The sequence below is a fragment of the Eubalaena glacialis genome, chromosome 9 (genome assembly GCF_028564815.1).
Source record: "Eubalaena glacialis isolate mEubGla1 chromosome 9, mEubGla1.1.hap2.+ XY, whole genome shotgun sequence".
Lineage (NCBI taxonomy): Eukaryota > Metazoa > Chordata > Mammalia > Artiodactyla > Balaenidae > Eubalaena > Eubalaena glacialis.
Window position 1 is genome coordinate 7,503,026 of NC_083724.1, and position 17,989 is coordinate 7,521,014.

Genomic DNA, 17,989 nt, shown 5'->3' on the forward strand with positions numbered 1-17,989 from the left:
ATTTGGCAATGAATTATGTATGGCCTTCTGGCAGCCCTGCTCACTGGGGCTGTGTGCCTTCTCCAAGCTTCTCCCCAGCCTCTCTCTCCAGTGAGGGGTGCAGGCACCTCCAGGGGGGCGGGCAAGGTTCTTTGTCTCTCCTGCAAGGACCTGATCCGCTTCTGGTAGCAGATATCTCAGTCCCCTGGATGCCCATTTCAGAGGCTGGAGAACCAAGGTCTGGGATCAGCTCAGGAACATAGTAATGATGATGATAATAATAACAGCAGCAGCATCAGTAATAACAGTAATGGTGATGGCACCAGCTGTGCTTTATTGGGTCTTTCTGATGTGCGAGGTACATTTAACAGACAATCGTTCATTCAGCAAAAATCAGAGTGCCCATCTGTGCCAGCTCTGTCCTAGGTCCTGGGGCAAAGTGGGTGACAGCACAGAGTCCTGCCCACGCAGAACTTGGATTCTGCCATGGGAGAGCAGGCAATTAACAAATGAGGAATTTAATCAATGATACGTCAGATGTTAGAGGCTGGGAACAAAGAGAAAGGAGAACAAGAGGGGCGGGAGGACACTGGGACGGCCAGGGCCAGCCTTGCTGAGGAGAGTCCTGAAGGAGGTGAGAGAGCGATCTTGTGAGATGTCTGGGGAGGAATATTCCAGAAAGGAGCAGCAAGTGCCAAGGGCTTGGGGCAGGACAAAAGCCTGTGTCTGAGGCCCTGCGGGCTGGCTGGTATCATGAGAAGCATCAAATTCTTAGGGCAACTGTGTGAGCCGACTACCACCGTTGCTCCACTTTAGAGATGAGAAGACTGAGATTCAGAGTATTTATGTCTTTGTTCAGAGGCTTTGATGCAGATGTGTTAACGTGTTTGATTATGGGGGTGCCCCACACTTCATTGGGGGTATTAGGAGCTATGTGGTCTATGTGTCATACTTTCCTCCTACAACTGGAAAAATTCTGAGTTCTGGACCCATCCGCCCAGGGATTTGGGGTCCGGGATGGTGGGCCTGTGTGGTCTTCACCATAAGTGTTCCTGTACCATCCGCATCGGCCTTATATCATGTCCCTGTTCCTGTTTTTCTCCTTTTCCAGCCTGTGAACTCCCAGCATCAGATACACAGTTCAGCCTTTCAGTCTAGAGACGGGAGGTGCTGTCTCTGCATGTCCATGGCTCCCGATTAGGCCCAGGCTTCGCATTCCAAGTCAAGACCCAGGCCCAGGGCTGCAGGCAGGCCCGGAGGTGGCAGGCTGGGAGCTCATCGATGGATCTGCCAGTGTTGGCCACTGGCGGCCGAGAGGTGTACAGGCATGGACTCACGCTGTCTGACATTTTTGTCGATGGCCTGGATGAGGACTGAATGGTGAGAGTCCTCCTTCCATTTCCAGCTGGGGGCCGAGGGTGTGAGCAGCCTACGGGGAGGGAGTCGGTGCAGAATCAAAATGACTCTGCAGACTGGAAGAGCGGCTGGAGATGAGGACAAATCTGCTTGGGAAGGAAAACCCGGTCAACAGCGGCCTCCTCCTGGCCTCCTCCCCAGCCTCCCTGCCTCCAGGTTTGCCCCTTTAATCCATCCTGCAAAGGTTCCAGATGAATCTTCCCAGTTAATCTTCCTACCTGAGCTGCCAAACCTTCCCTGCTGACCTTGCTTCCAAAGGCCACTTGGTACCTGGCCCCACTGTCTCCTTCCCAGAGCACACACCTGGCTCCCCTCACCTCCACGCCTTCGTCCTCACTATGTCCACGTCTGGAATGGCACTGAAGGCAAACTCATAGGCCAACCCCCAACATCAGAGGAGACCATCCTTCTAAAACTCCTGAGGGTCTCACTCTGATCCACCCAGCCTACCCCATTCCACATCCTCCTGGTTATCCCAGCCCTGCAGTTCCCTAACCAGCCTCCCTGCCTTGGGATAGGTCCCACCTCCCAGCGGCCTGGCAATTGAGGCCCTTCCTAATTGCAGCTCCAGCCTCATGGCTCCCAGAACTCCCTCCTTGGCCCCTGCATCTGTTCAGCCCAACAAAGCTGCTTAGGGACCTCTGGTTCTCTGGGATGACCCTGTTCCTCTCTCACTTTGGGACCTTCTTATGTGTGGTTCCCTCTTCCTGGAACACCTTTCCCTTCCCTCTTAAACTGCCCAACTCTTACGTATCCTCCAGGACAGTGTTGATTCAACCTCCTCCAGGAAGCCTTCTTGGATTCAGGGTCCCTCCCCTTGACCCCCAGAGGCCCTGCCTCCCTCACATCATCATAATTCCCCGTCTACCTTTGAAAGTGACTGATTTGCCAGTTCCCTCTAGGCCACGGTCTCATGAGGACAGAGCCCCACATTGTCTCCCCCAGCCTAGCCAGGGCTCAAGAAAGCCCAGCGGGAAGAAGTCGGAAATGGAATAGCAACATTTATTGAGCTTCTACTCAAGGCCAAGCCTTTCATGTGCAGCACATGGATTACTAGGCCTTTCTGATGTGGAGTTAGGTCACCATCTGGCCACACCCAGCAGCCCTGGGCTATTCTCTTTTAATGTAAATAATGGGCATAATCCCGGATCTTATCTAACAGCATTATGAGGATAAAGGAAATAGTACATGTAAAGTGCTAATCTCAGCCGCAGGTATTCAGTAAGCATTTAATCCTCCTATTGCTATTAATTATTGGGGCTCTGGAGCCAGCCTCTGTGGCTTCAAATCTAGGCTCCTCCACTTGCTTGGCTTTGTGACTTTGGGCAAGTTACTTAACCTCTCTGGGCCTCAGTTTCCTCATCTGTAAAATGGGACAAATCATAGGCTTCTGCGCATGTGCGTGCTTTCTCTCCCTCTCTCTCTCCCTCTCTCTCTCTCTCTCTCTCTCTCTCTGCTGTTGGGAGGATTAAATAAATGGCGCAGGGAAAGGGCCAAGCAAAGGCTGCCTGTTATTATTACTGTCTCAAAATCACACTGAGGGTCTCGATTCTGATCCCAGTGAGATTCCAGATTCTGGAAAATCTTCCAGAATTACTGACCTGAGTTGGGGCAGGGACAAATCTTAGAACTTGTGAAAATTCACTTCCCACCCCCTGTATCTCCTGAAAGCACTCTCTCCATGGCTGATGGTCAGAGTCACCAGGAGGTTCTTCCTTGGACCTCTGGTGATTCCTCTGGGTTCCCATCCAAGCCTGGATGGAAAGATGAGGGAAGGAGCCGATGAATCCCAGAGCTTCCCAGCTCAGCACAGAATCCAGCAAGGTGAGCGGCCTGGGATCCTGGGGGGCCGACAGTCAGGAGGGTTTGCTGGGCTCAGCCTCCTCCAAGGCCTCCCAGCCGCAGCCAATGCAAAAACACTTTTGTTCCCTGATTTCAGGCCTGGAGACCAAAAGGGGTGAGTGTGAGTCTGAGGGTGGGAGGGGGAGAGGGAGTGAGAGATGTAGGGTCTGAGCAGGAGGGAGCCAGGACAGACGGGGACCCTGGGCAGCCAGAGAGGGGAAGGGGTGTGGGAAACACAGGGCGTGGGGCAGGGCCGGCAGCGCTGGGAAAGGGAGCCTCGGGGAGGCCAGCGAGGCGCGGGAGAGGGAGGCCTCATACCAGACACTGTCTAGACGCAGCAATTATTGTCAGCTCGGAACACCCAGGCTCTGCCGGCTCAGCTGAAAGGGAGCTTAACAAAGAGCCGAGAGAGGAAGAAAGCAGGGAGAAAAGCGCCCGCGGAGCCGGCTCCTCGCCTGTCGGGCTCTTTCTCTGCCCAGCTTACCCCCCTTTGTGCTCCATCGATGTGAAAGCCAGCTCAGAGATGCCTGATGGGGACCCGGCTCCTCCTGGGCCCAGACGGCCAGGCCAGAGTCACTGTGTGGGTTTTGGGGAGGGAGAGAAGGGTGTCCTGGCGGGGAAATGCATTTTGCACTTGAGTTTCTTTATTTGGAGGGCGGTGGGAACCGAATCCCAAATCCCAGCAGGCCTGAGAATTTGAACCCTTCCTTTTGTGTAGGGCCAGTTACAAATTCCTCTGAGCCTCTGTTTTCTCATCTGCAAAATAGGAACAATACCACCACCTGACCCGTGGTAAGTCCAATTCTCTTCCACCTTGGAGGGCTGCAGCCCACACCCCTCATCGTCGTACTGATGGGGAAGCTTCAGGGCCCCAAGTGACCTGGGACAGGCCCCTTTCCTTGCTAAAGGCCTTACCTCCATAGTTTCTCTGCCTCTGCCATTATTATCCCCATTTTGCCGATGAAGAAACTGAGGCACAGAGGCCAGAGCTCTCAGCCAGCCAGGCAGCAATGGGTATGGATTCAGGTTTGTTCCTTAATCTTAACCATGACTTTATAATGTGTACCTGCCCTAGGGGGTTGGGTGCTAATGGTAAGTAGCAGGACTGATGGGAAAGCCACAGGTCCACGTGGTCCAAGAGTCTGAAGGTAGGGTCAGAGCTGCAGGTGGCCACAGCCCCCAGCCACTATCTGGAATCAGGCCTCAGCTGAGCCACTGGACCCTCATATTAAATGCAGCGCTAGGCTGAGCAGATCTGCCCTCCCATCCTGGGAGAGGAGCAACCTGGGCCCTGAGTGGGAAGTGGGCATGGGTGACCCTGGGTGGCTGCAACAAGGCCTCCTCGGAACCGTGCAGTAGTTAAAAGCATACAGACATTGCCCTCCAGCCAATAACCTAGCACCACCCACACCAGCTCCTTTGTTGGGGGGTGGTCAGATGCTGCTTCTGGGTTCCAGAATGATGTGTGTGTGTGTGTGTGTGTCTGTGTGTCTGTGTGTGTGTATGTCTAGGGATTTCCAGAGCTGTGGCCAGGGGCTGAGGTCCTTCTCCATCCATCATCCCCCTGGTCTGGTCTGGCCTGGTCAGACCACTCTCTGGTCCTGCCTCAAGTGAAGGGCAGGACACTCAGTGCAAGGGACACACACACAGTTACTCTCACTCACCCACCCCACAGGCTGTCCCAGAGGCGGGCTCATGACACGCCCCAGTCATACCCATCCCCCCTCCGGCCGTGGGGTGCAGGCACCAGCTGCCAGAGACTCAGCCCCTGCCCGCCCTGGTCACTGTTTGCTGGGTACCTACCCTCCCTGTGTCCTTCTTCTGTTCCCACATTTCCGCTGCTCAACACTGACTATAGGCTGACTTCAGACCCCTTTGCCTGCAGTCAAGGCCACCATGACCAGACTCAGCCCCTCTTTCTGGAAGATTCAGCACATCCCGAGGTACCACATGCGGTTCCCCTTGCCCTTCTCCTCTCTGCGCCTTTGTTCAAGCTGTTCCTGCAGCCTGTCCCCACCTTGTCCCAACACAAATGCCTGACCTCCTGTGAACCTGCTCCCTGGGCTGCCCTCTGTGGTAGGGGACAGCCCCTGCCTCTCTCCTTGCAGGAGCCAGAGCCTGGCACTTCCCTGACACCTTCTTGGTCTTCTTCAGCCCCACACCATGACACACCAACTCCTGTCCTCTGGACCTCCCGAATCACGTCCAAGGCCAGCCTCCCCTCTGTCTCAGAAGCCGCTGCCCCGGGCCAGGCTGCCATCACTCTCCTGGGACCTTGGTACCACTCCTGTATCCACTCTTGTCCCCTACAGCCCAAGTGAACTTTGCGGATCTGGTCTCCTCACTCTGCTCTATAAAACTTCCAAAGCTTCCGGTCGCCTCTAGGACAAGGGCCTTGCTTGGCCACACTGATCCTCTCTTGGGCCTTCAGGTCTGTGTCCTCGGGACCCCCATCCACGCCATCCCCACTCCCTCCACCAGACACTCTTCCCTTCGTCAGTTAGCCCCTCCGGTCCTCAGGCACCCCTCCTGCCTCCTCGGGGATCCCTCCTATGACCCCTGCAGAGATCAGGCCCTTGGGACCGGCCCCTTCAGCCCCCCCCCCCGTACAGTCCCCTCCCAGCCCACCGCCCTCTTGTCATTATTGGCTGCACTGTTCAGAACAGCCTGTGCAGCCCCAGCCTCCCCTGCAGGACTGTGGGCCCCGTGCGGACCCGGCTATGTCCGTCCTGTTTGTCACTGTGTCCCCAGCACCCTCCCCATAGGCCCCCTCACCGGGTTTGCTTTTCAGCTTGGCTCCACCCCAAGGCCGGAGAAAGGGAGCCCGAGGTCCCTTCTGCCCTGCTTCCGCCCTTCCCTCCAGGAACCCCTCCCTGCAGAGGCCGTGGGGTTTTCAGGGCAGCCCTCCTTGCCCCCCACCCCCAGTGATCACCACCTGGACAAGGGCAAGTCACCAGGCTGCTGTGGGCTGGAGGGCACCCTGCCCCCCCACTCCCCAAGCCCCAGTGCCTTGCATAGCCCTGGGTTGGTGATACTCAAGAGGGCGCTGCTCTCAGCTCAGGCTTCGCAAGACCAGGATGGGTGGCCTGGGGGTGGGTCCAGCGGGAGCACCCCCACCCCCAGCCAGGGGCCTGGGAGAGGAGCCAGAGGGGCGCAGGGAGGGGCTACAAGGGTGGCAGTGCCCTCTTCCACATCCATTCCCCTCCCAGAGACCCCTCACCCCCAGCTGGCTTCCCTCACTCCAGCTGGCCCAGTCTCTCCCTGCACTGATCCGACAGTCTGCCCCTTCTCCGCTTCTGCCTTCCCTCGCCCCTCTCTCCTGCTCGCCTTCCCTTTCCCTCCCCCTCCCCATTCCCTTTCCCTCCCCCTCCCCATTCCCTTTCCCCATCCTCTCCTCTCCTCTGCCATCCTCTCCTCTTTTCTCTGAGTCCTTCTCCCTCGCCTCCTTCCTTTCTTCTTCCTGGGTTAAAAATAATCAACTTTCTGGGAAGCAGCAGCCCCTGCTGAGCCGCCCTCCCCACACTTGGGAGCCCCTGAGAATAGCTTTCTGCGGTTCTCAACTCGAGCCCCTCCTCTCCCCCACCGCCCCTCTCCCCGAGAGCTGACTAATAAGCCCGGCCCGGCAGCAAAGCCAGCTAGGCTAGAAAGGCTTTAACCACTTCGTGCCCAGACGGCGGGATCGGCGCTCGGCCCCCAGCAGGCCGGCCGGGATGGGGACCCCGGGTCGCGGGCAGCCCCGGAAGCCGGCCAGGCAGCAGCCAGACCCGAAGCTCTGAGCCGCACGTAGTAGACGCTCAATTAATTTTGGTGGTTCGATGAACTTTGACCTGTGACCACCAAACCGGCTCCTCCAGCTGCTTTTGCAGCTAACTTGGGCTTGGAGGCAGCGAAGCGACATCGCAGACACCCAGGGGATAGGGAGGGGCTGATACTTTGGGGTCACAAGGAGGGTGTGACTGGGCCGGTGAGTCTCCCTCCCCTTGGCCTGGCAGACTCCTTGCCCCCCCGCACTGGGCACTGCCTGAGGGGGGCCAGGACTGTGCCCGCTACAGTGTGGGCCAAGGGCAGGGAGGGGCTGAAAACCGTCCTGGGATCCAAGAACGTCCACCGCTGGTCTGGTCTTCAGCGATCTTCTTGCAAAAGGGGAAACTGAGTCCCGGAGAAGGCAGTACGTCTCCGGGTTCCTGCCGCAGACCTTAAGGGATGCAGGGCCACCCGAGACCCTCAGCTCCACCACAGGGGTTTCTACGGGTGTAAGGCTGCGGGGTGGGGGGGGGGCGGGGGACATCAAGGTCAAAGGTGAGGGGTAGGTGGGGAGGGAAAGAACTCAAATCCTGCGAGGACCCCGCCGGCTCCGCCCACTCCGCGCGGTCCCGGCATTACCTCATCGCGGCGCGCGCCCATTGGCTGGTTCCCCCGGAGGCCGGCCCAATGCGGCGAAGCTCGTTAACCCTTCCCGCCCCGCGGACCTTGGCTGTGCCAGTTGTCCCCGCGGCCCCACGCGGCCTTCGGGAGTCCACGGGCCACGGAGACCGGGAAGGGTACTTGGGGGGCTGGCCCGCAGGCAGAGAGCTCAGTGGTTCGAGCACAAGTCAGTCAGCCTCTCTCGGGCCCCATCCTCCTACAGGCTGTGTGACCTTGGGCAAACAACCTCACCTCCCTGAGCCTCCTCTGCTTGTTTTCTCAGCTGTAAAAAGAAGTGAATGATGTAACTCCTGTCCTTCCTAATTCCTTCCCCAGTACTTGCCAAGTGCCGGGCACACGTGGGCTCCGCGTTCCACATTGCCTCCTCACTGCAAGAGGTACACTTAGGATTATGGGTTTTCAGAAGAGGAAAGTGGCTCAGAGCAGAGAAGCGCCTCCCAAGGTCACACAGCAAGAAAGTGACAGAGCTGGGATTTGACCCCAAGCCTGTGTGCGTTCTGAGCCTGGATTCCTACCCAATGCAAGATACTGTTTCTGCTGGGAGGTGCTGCTTCTTGGAGCTCCTGGTCCCGCAGGAGGGACAGGACTCACATCCCCAGCCAGTCAGACCACGCACGAGGAGCCACTGTGACGTAATAACACCAGTGACAAGCTGGAGAGCCAGGGCCTCCAGGGAGCGAAGGCTTTCTGGAGCAGGAGGGGCTGGAGGTGAACATTCAAACGGGGTGGCAGGAGGACCCTTGGATAAAGACAGAGGATGGATGTGCAGTGGGGGCACAGGAAGTTGGGTCTGGAAGCTCTGAAGAAGCCTGAAGCATCCCCTGCGGTCGACCTCCAGGTCCAGGGTCAGCCAGCTGACGCTGATGTGGAGCCCGGGAGGCTGCTCCTCTCTGGGCAGCACTGGAGGGCAGGAGTACAAGCAAAGGCCCACATACCTTGTGTCTAAGTATTTACAAGTTATAAATCAAGCTCACAAACTGCTAAATAAAATATGTTCTGTCCTCCTTCCTTGACAAATACACCTTCCTAAGGACAAACACACCTGGAAGGCTGGGTTTGTATTTAGAAGTCTCAGACTCCTGGGGTCCATGCTGGAAGTGGCAGCATGAGGAGAGGCAGCCGGGGCCTCCGGTTTCCACTCAGCCCCTCTTTTCTTTCTGCGCAGGTTTTGCTCTTTTCCATGAGGGGCTTTACGTGCTTGGGTGCTGACACTCCAGCCTGCATGAGTAAACTGCCCACACCCATTGCAAACAGCCACCTCTTGGCCACCCCTAGGGATTAGGGGTACCCAAACAGGCAGCTCAGACCACCCCCAGGAGGATGGACCCAGGAAGTGGGCTGGGGGGCACTGAGCAGGGAATTCCATGGTCTCAGGTGCCCAGATCACAGATTCCTTGCCCCATGAGGAAAGGCACAATCAGAAAAGGGCCAGAGTGCCGCTCTCTAGACTGGGACTGGGGTCTGAGGACACTGCTGTGGTCCCCGGGCGCTGCTGCAGACTGGGGTGGCCCAAGCTGGATGCAGCGCTTCCCCTCTTTTTGGAACTTGCTCCTGACCATCACTTCCAGCCATGCACGTGACCCTGCCCAGTTCCCAGGTGCCATCGCAGACTCCTCCTCCCCAACCCCCAAGCCCAATACTTACCAAGACCTAAGGAGCTTCCCACTTCAAGAAGTCAGCTCCCTTCACCCTGTGCCCACTACCCCTGCCCCAATCCAGGCTGGGCCCCCAGCTCCCACTCTCTGCCCACCTCCCTGCCCAGTCTGCCCTCTATGTCCCCCAGACAGATCTTTCTAATATGCAAGCATGATTGATCACTTCCTTCCCTCTCTGGCTCTCCAGGCTTTCAGAGTAGCATTCCCAGGCTCTGGATATCTGGCTCCCCTCAGCTTCTCCTCCCCTCCCATCACCTTTGGTTCTAAGATCCAGCCATTTGGACCTTCTCTCCAGTCTGGACAGCTTTATGTCCTTTCTGCCCCAGGGTCTTCAGGCATGTCATTCCCCCCGCCTAGAAATGCTTTCTGCTCTTCATTTTGCCAATCTCAGCTTAAGAGTCCCCTCTCCATGGCACCCTGCCTGAATCCCCGGATCAGCAGAAGTGACACCGTAATGAGCTGGTTCTCTCTGGAGTTACCCATTTCAGGTGTTTCGCATCTGGATTGTAGGCACCAGGAGGGCAGACTTGGTCTGTCTTGTTCACTGCTCCATCTTCAGTGTTGGCAGAGTGACTGGCCCAGAGTAGGTGACACTGAAAGTTCATTGGACAGATGGGTCTGCACTGGGCTAGAAATCAGGAGACTGACGGGAATTCCCTGGTGGTCCAGTGGTTAGGACTCAGCACTTTCAATGATGGGGCCCAGGTTCAATCCCTGGTAGGGAACCAAGCTCCTGCAAGCTGCGAGGTGCAGCCAAAAAAAAAAAAAATAGAAATCAGGAAACTGAGAATGACAGTATCCATTGCACACTGTATACCAAGCCCTGTTTTTATTCATAGTGTATGCTTATTTCTCACAACCATTTTTGAAATAGGAACTATTATTCTTCCCATTCTACAGAATGAGAACACTGAGGCACAGAGGGTTCAGAGACTTAGGCTCACAGCTGGCAAGCAACAGACCCAGATTTGAACCTGGGCAGTTGAGTTCCAAAGCTCAACCACCTCCCTCTTCCCATCTAGTCCCAGCTGGGCCAGTACCTTGCTGTGGGTCCCTGGGCCAGTGTCTCTACCTCTCTGAGCTGAAGATTTTCTGTCTGTGCAACATAGGGTTGCCAAAGTGGTGATCTCTGAGCTCTCTTCCAGGCTGACACCCTGGGGTCTCATGATGCTTCCTGGGAAGTTCCCCTGATGATCTGCCCTTTGGTGAGTACCTGCCCTCAGGCCCCGTCCCCAGGTCTCAGGCCAAGGCTCTCTGTGGGGGTCCTATGGGTGATGCCCAAGGAGTTGAATGGATGGAGAACAGTTGGGTGTGAGTTAGGCAAGGCAGGTGGGGGTGGTCAGTACTTAGAAGCTGTGGTCAATTTTCCTTTTTCAATCAGTGAGCCCCAGAGGCAGGAGGCAGGGCCCATGGCTCCCCTCACCAACTTGACCCTGTGGTTCTAGAACTCATCTCTATTTGAAACGTTCCACCTCAGACAGGCAGGAGCCCGGAGTACTCGGCTGGGTAACCAAATTGTCTTGTCATCGTGGCCAGTTGGTGCTGGGTCTCCCCCTCACAGGGACTGCACATACCCTCCAGAAGCTGAGCTGCCAGGTACTGGGGTTCAGGCAGAGACAGGAGGCTAGTGGTCCAGGGGGCCTGAGCACAGCAGTCATGCCCAGGGGGCACTTGGAATAGACTCAAGCTTGGGTCCCCATGCCAGAGGGGACATTTCACCACATCTCAGGGACTCATCACAACAGCCCTGTGGGATATGTACCCATTTTCCAGAGGAGGACACTACATGAAGACTCAGAGAGGGGCAGTGACTTGCCCAAAGTCACACAGCCAGGAGGAGGAGTCTCGATTTTGCTCTTAATCACTCTGCCCCCTGCTTCAGGCAAAGGTGTTCAAAACACATTCGTAGGGACTTCCCTGGTGGTCCAGTGGTTAAGACTTCACGCTTCCAGTGCAAGGGGCTCAGGTTCGATCCGTGCTCGGGGAACTAAGATCCCACATGCTGAGCGGTGCGCCAAAAAAACAACAAAAAACAAACACGTTCATAGACAGAATGAGTATGAGTGAAGTGATAAGAAAAGTTCTGGAAGAAACTCTGGGACACAAATGTAGGTCCACGTAAGGGAGTGGTTTTTTGGTTTTGTTTTTTGTTTTTGGCCGCACCGCATGGCTTGCGGGATCTTTGTTCCCCGACCAGGGATTGAACCCGGGCCATGGAAGCGGAAGTGCCAAGTCCTAACCACTGGACCACCAGGGAATTCCCAATGTAAGGGAGTGTTTATAAATGAGCATGAGTGCCCCTTCTTCACCATCCCAGCATCCCTCCTTTCCCGCTTTTCTCATGCTGCCTTCATGTATTCACTCCTTAGACTCTAAGCTCCATGAGGGCAGCAGCTGATTCATTCCTCACCATGTACCCAGCACGTAATTCCATGCCGGGCACACAGAGGTGCCAGTGAACCCCGGTGAATGAAAATACAAGCGACTCCAAGAGCAGCACATGGCCGTTCCGCCCCCCTCCCCCCCCCCGCCCCCACGCCTTCCGTGTGCCCTGGCCAGTCCTCTCCCCGCTCTGGCCTCTGTTTCTCCATCTCTGCCTATGGGGTGGTGCATGCCACCCTGAACCTGAGCTCAGGTGAGCTGCTGGGCTCCTGCTGGGCCAAGGGAGGGGCCCTAACACCCAAAGGGCAGTGGGGACGAGGGTGGATGCTGTGAGGTTCTAGGCTCATCTTCCCCATCTCCTTGAAGAAAGCGGGCAACTCAGTTCCTTCCCCACGTCTGCCTTTCTCCCCTCCTTATTCTCCTGACTCTCGTCACTCTCCAGGAGAGGCCCACCCTCCTTCTCTACAAGTAGCTCTACAGGCTACTTGTCAGGAACCCCAAGCAAACACCCCACCCCCAGGACTTGGCACAAAGTGTCCCAGGGACCCAGTTTGCCAGAAGGGAAGGGCATGACCAGGACACTCAGTTGGGGAAGGGCTCACATAGGGGATGAGCTGCACATACCAAAGCTCAGTTCACTCACAAACTCGGCCCAGCAGGAACCCGGTAGCCCTGAAATAACATCCACTCTGACACTTCTGAGTTTCTGCAAGGCACTTTCAGTGTGACCCCATTTTACAGATGAGAAAGTTGAGACTCTGGAGAGAAGTGACCTCAAGGCTCTGGTGCTGTTCAAGTCACCAAGTATTCCTGAGGCCCTGGAGGGGTGGTGGGGGTGAGAGGGGGTGGGGACGGGGAGCAACTAGACACTGTCCTTCCTCTCCAGTAGCTGTGGTCTGGGTGGGAGTGCGGCTGACCAAAGCCCAGGTAAGTGTGTGTGACCTGCAGGTGAGAGGGCCAGGCCTGGAGCAACTCTACTGGGAGTGAGGACAGCTCCTGGCACAAATGGGGGCAGGCACTCACTTGAGAGGACCTTGATGGAGGTGGGACTTGGACAATGTTGGCCATGGGAGGGGGTCAGGGGTCCAGGCAGTAACTGAGCAAGAGTTGGTGCAAGGCCCTGTGCTGGAATGGAGGAGAAGGAGGATGGGTCCCTGCCCTCACTGGAGTGGGGAGGGTAAATACCATGGCGGGGAAGCAAGATTAGAGTCTGTAGGAGCCCAGAGGAGGGGCACCACTGTTGAAAGGTGTGTGTGTGAATGTGTGTGCGTTTATTGTGTGGTCAGGGTATGTAAGGTGTGCACATTGAATGGTCTGTGTGATATGGGTGGGGGGTGTGTCTGCGGCCTATGGCATATGGAGTGTGTACACACGCAAGCGTGTGTGTGTGTGTGTGTGTGTGCCTTTGTGTCTGTGCCTGTGTGCTGGTGTGTGTGTTGTGGGGTGGTGGTAACTGGGACACTCCCCAGGGGAAGAGCTAAGGAGAGATGGCAGAGATGTTAACCAGGAAAATGGGGGAGCAGAGGAGGTGTTCCGGGCAGAGGGAGGGAACAGCATATGCAAAGGCCTCTAGGCAAGAAGCGGGTGCCCAGAGCACTGGAGCACTTGAAAGAGTTCCAGTGAGGCTGGGGGATGGGCAGGGCGGGTCTCTTTCTCTGATAGCTTGAGGGTGTGCCGGGCAGGAGTGTGGGTGAGGGTTGGGGGGGAGGGGGTGCGCCGAGAGGGTTCAGCCACACTGACCAGGCGGGGGGGGGGGGGGGGGGGGCCTGGACCAGGGGCAGATGCTGGGTGGAGGTGGGGCTGCGTTTGCGGAACAGCCAGAGCCACGGCCATGCGCATCTGGGAAGCTGTGTGGTCTGGGATCCCGGACCTGAGCCTAATCCCGGCTCAGCCGCTGAGAGCAGTAGCCAGAAGGTTCTTAGTTTCCCGTCTATAAATTGGGTCCCGAGATTATATGTCAAAGACCCAAGAAAGAGCCTAAGAACTGTCCATGTTTTCAGTGCAGTCTGTGTGTCTCTGGTGAAGGGTGGGGTGGGCATTTGCTAACAAGCTTTCCCAGCACCCCAGGAGGCCGGAGATGCGGAAGATGGCAGCCCTGGCACAGGGCTCAACTGTTAGTACCTGGCCTGAGGGCACAGAGGAGGGCATGGGGTGGGCGACGAGAGCCAGGATTTGAACCCAAGTGACCGGACTCCAAAATGGCCCTCTCACCTGACTGCGGTAGGTTCATAATCTGGATCATGCGCTAACAGCTGCCCCAGAGCCTTCACACTGCATGGTCTTTTCTTATATATTTTATCCTTTTCTTATTTCTTGCTAGATTATCAGTCGTGCTTTAGAAATGAGAAAACTGGCCAGGACTCAAACCCAGGCGGACCTGCTCCAGAATGCGCCCCCTTCCCCCACCTTGTATGTATGCAGCCGGTTTTCCCAGCATATGCGGAAACGGCCCTCAACTGCAGGTGGCTAAGAGCCTGCGGCAAGGCAGAAAGGACTTGGGCCCGGAAACCCAGCTCTGCTGCCCACGTGCCGTGTGACCTTGGGTCTCTTTCCACCTCTGGGCCTGGGGTCACTCAGCTGTGCAATTCGCTTACTGAGTCTGGGAAGATTTGTTGAGCACCTGCTAAGTGGCAGATGAGACCGATGTCCAGAGAGCCTAAAGGACTTGCCCAAGGTCAAGCAACCCGCATAAGGCGACTCCGGATTTGAACCTGGAACCCCAGTGTGTGCCCTTCAAGGCGGCCTACTCCACAGCCTCCAGGAGTGCTGTCCCCGCCCCTAGCGGCCCGCAGCGCGGGGCTCAGGGGCCCCACGCGGTTCCAGGCCCGGCCAGCGTGACGTCAGGCCGGGTCCAGCGGGGCCTAGCTCTGTACAAACAGACGACGCGGGCCGGGCCGGGGGCGGTGATGACTCAGGGCCCCGAGACGGCCGGGAAGCGGAAAGTTTTGTGCAGATGACATCACCGGGCCGCGAGGGCGGGAGGGGGCCGGCTCCGGAAAACGGCGGCCTGGCGGGCGGCCCGGCCTACGGCAGGGCACGGGAGGGCGCGGGCGGGGGGAACGCGGGGTCGTCACGCTCCGCCGCGCCGAAAAATACCGACCCCGCCACCCCCGGCCCCCCGCTCCCAGCCCCCGGCCCGGGATCCAGGCCCTGGAGCCCGATTCCGCGCTTGCCGGCGAGGAGCGGGTTCCACCCGCCTGCTAAGACGCCGCGCTCCCCAGCGCTCCGGAGGCAGCCGCATCCATCCTGCTGCGTCCCTGCATTTTAATTACCGCTGCATTAATATTCATGAGCCGGGACTCGAGGGGGACCGCGGGCTGTCATTTCCCTCGCCCGCGCACCCCCGCACCCCTCTTTCCCGGCTGAGTCGTGGGCTTTTTTCTCTCCCGCTCCCAGCCCCGCCCGCGCCAACAGTTGGTGTACAGCCGATCTGGGGTGCGTGTGAGTGAGCATGAGTGTGAGCGGGTGTGGGTGCCGTGGGCAAGGGTAAGGGCCGGGTGGGGAGGACCTGAACGCGGCGTGGGGGGCGGAGTGGGAGGGTGGGATGTGCCTGCGGGGTCTAAGTGTAAACGTGTATGAGTGTGGTTGTGTGCCTGTGTGTCCGCTTGTGTGAACGTGTGTGCCCGAGGGAGCATGGGCCTGCAGGCACACGTGTAAGCCTGTGTGAGGGCCTGTGTGTGTGTGAGTGTCGCCTGTGTTTCTCCGGGCAATCCCAAGGGCTGTGTGTAAGTCTGGGGGAGGCAGCCGTGTGCACAGTCTGGCCTGGGGCTGGCAGAAGGGTCACAGGGTCTGACTGTACAATGGGGAAACTGAGGCCTGGGGAGAGGCTGGGCCTTGTCCAAAGTCACCCGCTTAGGGAGTGGCATGGAGGGCCCAGAACCCAGGGCCTGGGTGTTGGATGCTTTCTGCTCCCTGCTCTCCTGTGCCGTTGTTTACAACAATGGCAGACAGAAGGTGCTGAGCTGGCACCTCTCAAGTGCTCTCCCCAGCAAACCTGTGCCGCAGGGGCTCCATCAGGCCCCTTTGCAGACAAGGACACTGAGGCACTGGTCTAGCTGGTGAAGGGTGAAGCTGGAGCCCAGAGAGATGTCCAAGTCCACAGCCCCTGGCTTTAACAACCCTGCCATGCTGCCCCCCTGTGGAACTGTTTGTGGGGGGTCCCCTCTGGGATGATCCGGGGGTACCTGAAAGTTCTTCAGGACCGCCGGTGCTGCAAGGGCCCAGAAACATGGCTGCTTCACCGTGGTGCCCCCAACTTGCCTCCCCCTCCTTTGAAGCCTGCCCATGCACACCGCCCCGGCCCCGAGCCCAGGCACATCAGGGGCTCAACAGGACGCAGGAGGTCTTGCTCCACAAAGGAGCAGGCTGACAGACTTCAAGGCTCCTGGCCCTCCTCCTTGGGCCTGGGGTCAGCCACTCACTCACTCACTCATTCATTCATTCATTTGTTCCTCCAACTGATGCTTAAGTGCCTACTGTGTGCCAGTTACTGTTCTCGGCACTGGGGATTCTCTGAGTGTAGGAGGAACCCATGCCACTCTGTTCCTGGTGCTGGTCATCTCCACCCTGGGGTGGAGGTCTCTGGGCTCTAAGAGGGGGTTTTCTGTGCTCAGGCTCACTTGGGGTGGGGGTCTAGGGTACCTGTGCACAGAAGACAGTTTCCCACCCCCAGCCTAGCCACAGAGGTCCTCGTGCACACACACTGGGAAGGCCAGGCAGAAAAGGGCTGTCGTCGTGGGGCTAACGCAGAGCAGGGCAGACCAGGCTACGCAGCCTGGATCTTTGCTTCCCTCTCCTTCTGGAATGTGTCCTTCTCCTTCAACTAATCCCAGGGGCTGGCCAATACGTCTTTCCCTGGGTGAGGCAAGGCCTTCCTCCCACTCACGTCTACCCTGCCCCAGTCCTGCCCTTCTGAGCACCCAGAACCAGCTGTTTCCTCCTCTCCGCCCACACGGGGCTGGGCTGGAACTCATCTCCCAGCCATATCCCCTGAGTTTTCTCCTCCCCTCCTGGGGAACTCTATGGGAACATAGATAAGGGGACAGGAGGTACAGTCTGGGGCTCTCTGGAGAGGAAGTCATGGTTTCACTGGGCTCCACAGGTCAAGTAGGTGTTCGCCCTGTGAATGGTGGGGAGAAGGGAGGAGAGGCATCCCAGGCAGTGGGAATGGCTCAGAGGGGTGACTGCGGCCCCTCTTCCGGGAACCAGAGCAAGCCAAAGCCATGAGATCTGGGGAGACCAGAGGGATAGATTTTCCTCTAAAGAGCTGGAGGCAGTACAGCATAGTGGTCGGGACTCCTGGGTGAGCCCACCCTGGTTTTTTTTTTTTTTGCTGGATTGTATTCAGATTAAGAGACACTGCCCGTAAAGCACCTAGCACAGTGCCTGGTGCTCCTACATGGGACAGTCTGTCCTCAAGGACAGAGGGAGGCCCCTGGGATAACTGTCCCCATATAGCCCAGAATGGGATTTAAGGCTCAGCCTGTGTCCCACAGTGGGGATGAGTTTGGTGAGGACAGTCTTCTGGGGCGACTAGGGACAGGCTGAAGCCATCAGTCAGGGGAGGCTCAGGCTCTAGGTAACAGGAGGGTCTCCAAGCCCCACAGCCCCTGGCCTCACCTGTAGATCTCTGAGAAGGTGCTGCCGATCGCCCATCACTCAAATCGCCGGAAAGCCATCAGTCAGAGGTGGCCTGGACCCACCCATCCTGGCTCAGTCCGCTGCAATCTCCTATGTCTCTGTCTCCCGGCTCTTTCCTTTGCAAATTTCTTTCTTTCCTTCTTTCTTTCTTTCTTTTTTTTTTTTTGGAATAGACATACCTGTACAGGCAAAAGAAAAAATTTTTTTAAGGAAGTGCTGCAAAAGTTCACGCAGTACATCCTCACCCATCCTTCTAGTTTTTTTGCGTGTATGTTTCCAGGACATTTCTCTGCCTACAGAACTGTCTTTCTCCAACTCCCACAGGATGATATCCACCTCTGCTCAAAGACCTTCGGTGGCTCCCTACCTTTACACAGCAAAGGTAGCTTTTCTAAGGCTTTTAGCAACACCACCCTGAATGTGTTACCTCCTCTCAGGCTGCCATGCCTTTGCCCTTGCAAAGAGCCTCCACCAAAATTCCTCTTCATTGCTGCAAACCAGGCTTCCCTGTTTCTGGGCCTCCTCCCCCAGCTCCTGCCCTCCCTGCCCCCCACCTCTCTCCTGGTGCCCCGAAGCCCCGGAGGTTCTTTTATGGTGGTGCTTTTCACATTTAACTTTCACAAGGGTGTTATTGGAGTCGTGTGTTCTCA

The 17,989-nt window shown here is 57.2% G+C and overlaps 1 protein-coding gene and 1 long non-coding RNA gene across 2 annotated transcripts; both read right to left on the bottom strand.

Moving 5' to 3' along the window:
• Window positions 1-281: 281 nt before the first annotated feature.
• LOC133098196 (uncharacterized) lies at window positions 282-17,509 on the bottom strand. Its single transcript, XR_009702121.1, has 3 exons — window positions 17,319-17,509; window positions 9,797-10,057; window positions 282-1,481 (listed from the first exon to the last, which is right to left on the bottom strand). It is a non-coding gene; the product is annotated as an uncharacterized LOC133098196 (long non-coding RNA).
• On the bottom strand, window positions 6,878-8,057 carry LOC133098092 (uncharacterized). Its single transcript, XM_061200808.1, has 2 exons — window positions 7,621-8,057; window positions 6,878-7,496 (listed from the first exon to the last, which is right to left on the bottom strand). Exons 1-2 carry the CDS (start codon window positions 7,623-7,625, stop codon window positions 6,878-6,880), a joined length of 624 nt encoding a protein of 207 aa, XP_061056791.1. The 5' UTR covers window positions 7,626-8,057.
• Window positions 17,510-17,989: the final 480 nt, after the last annotated feature.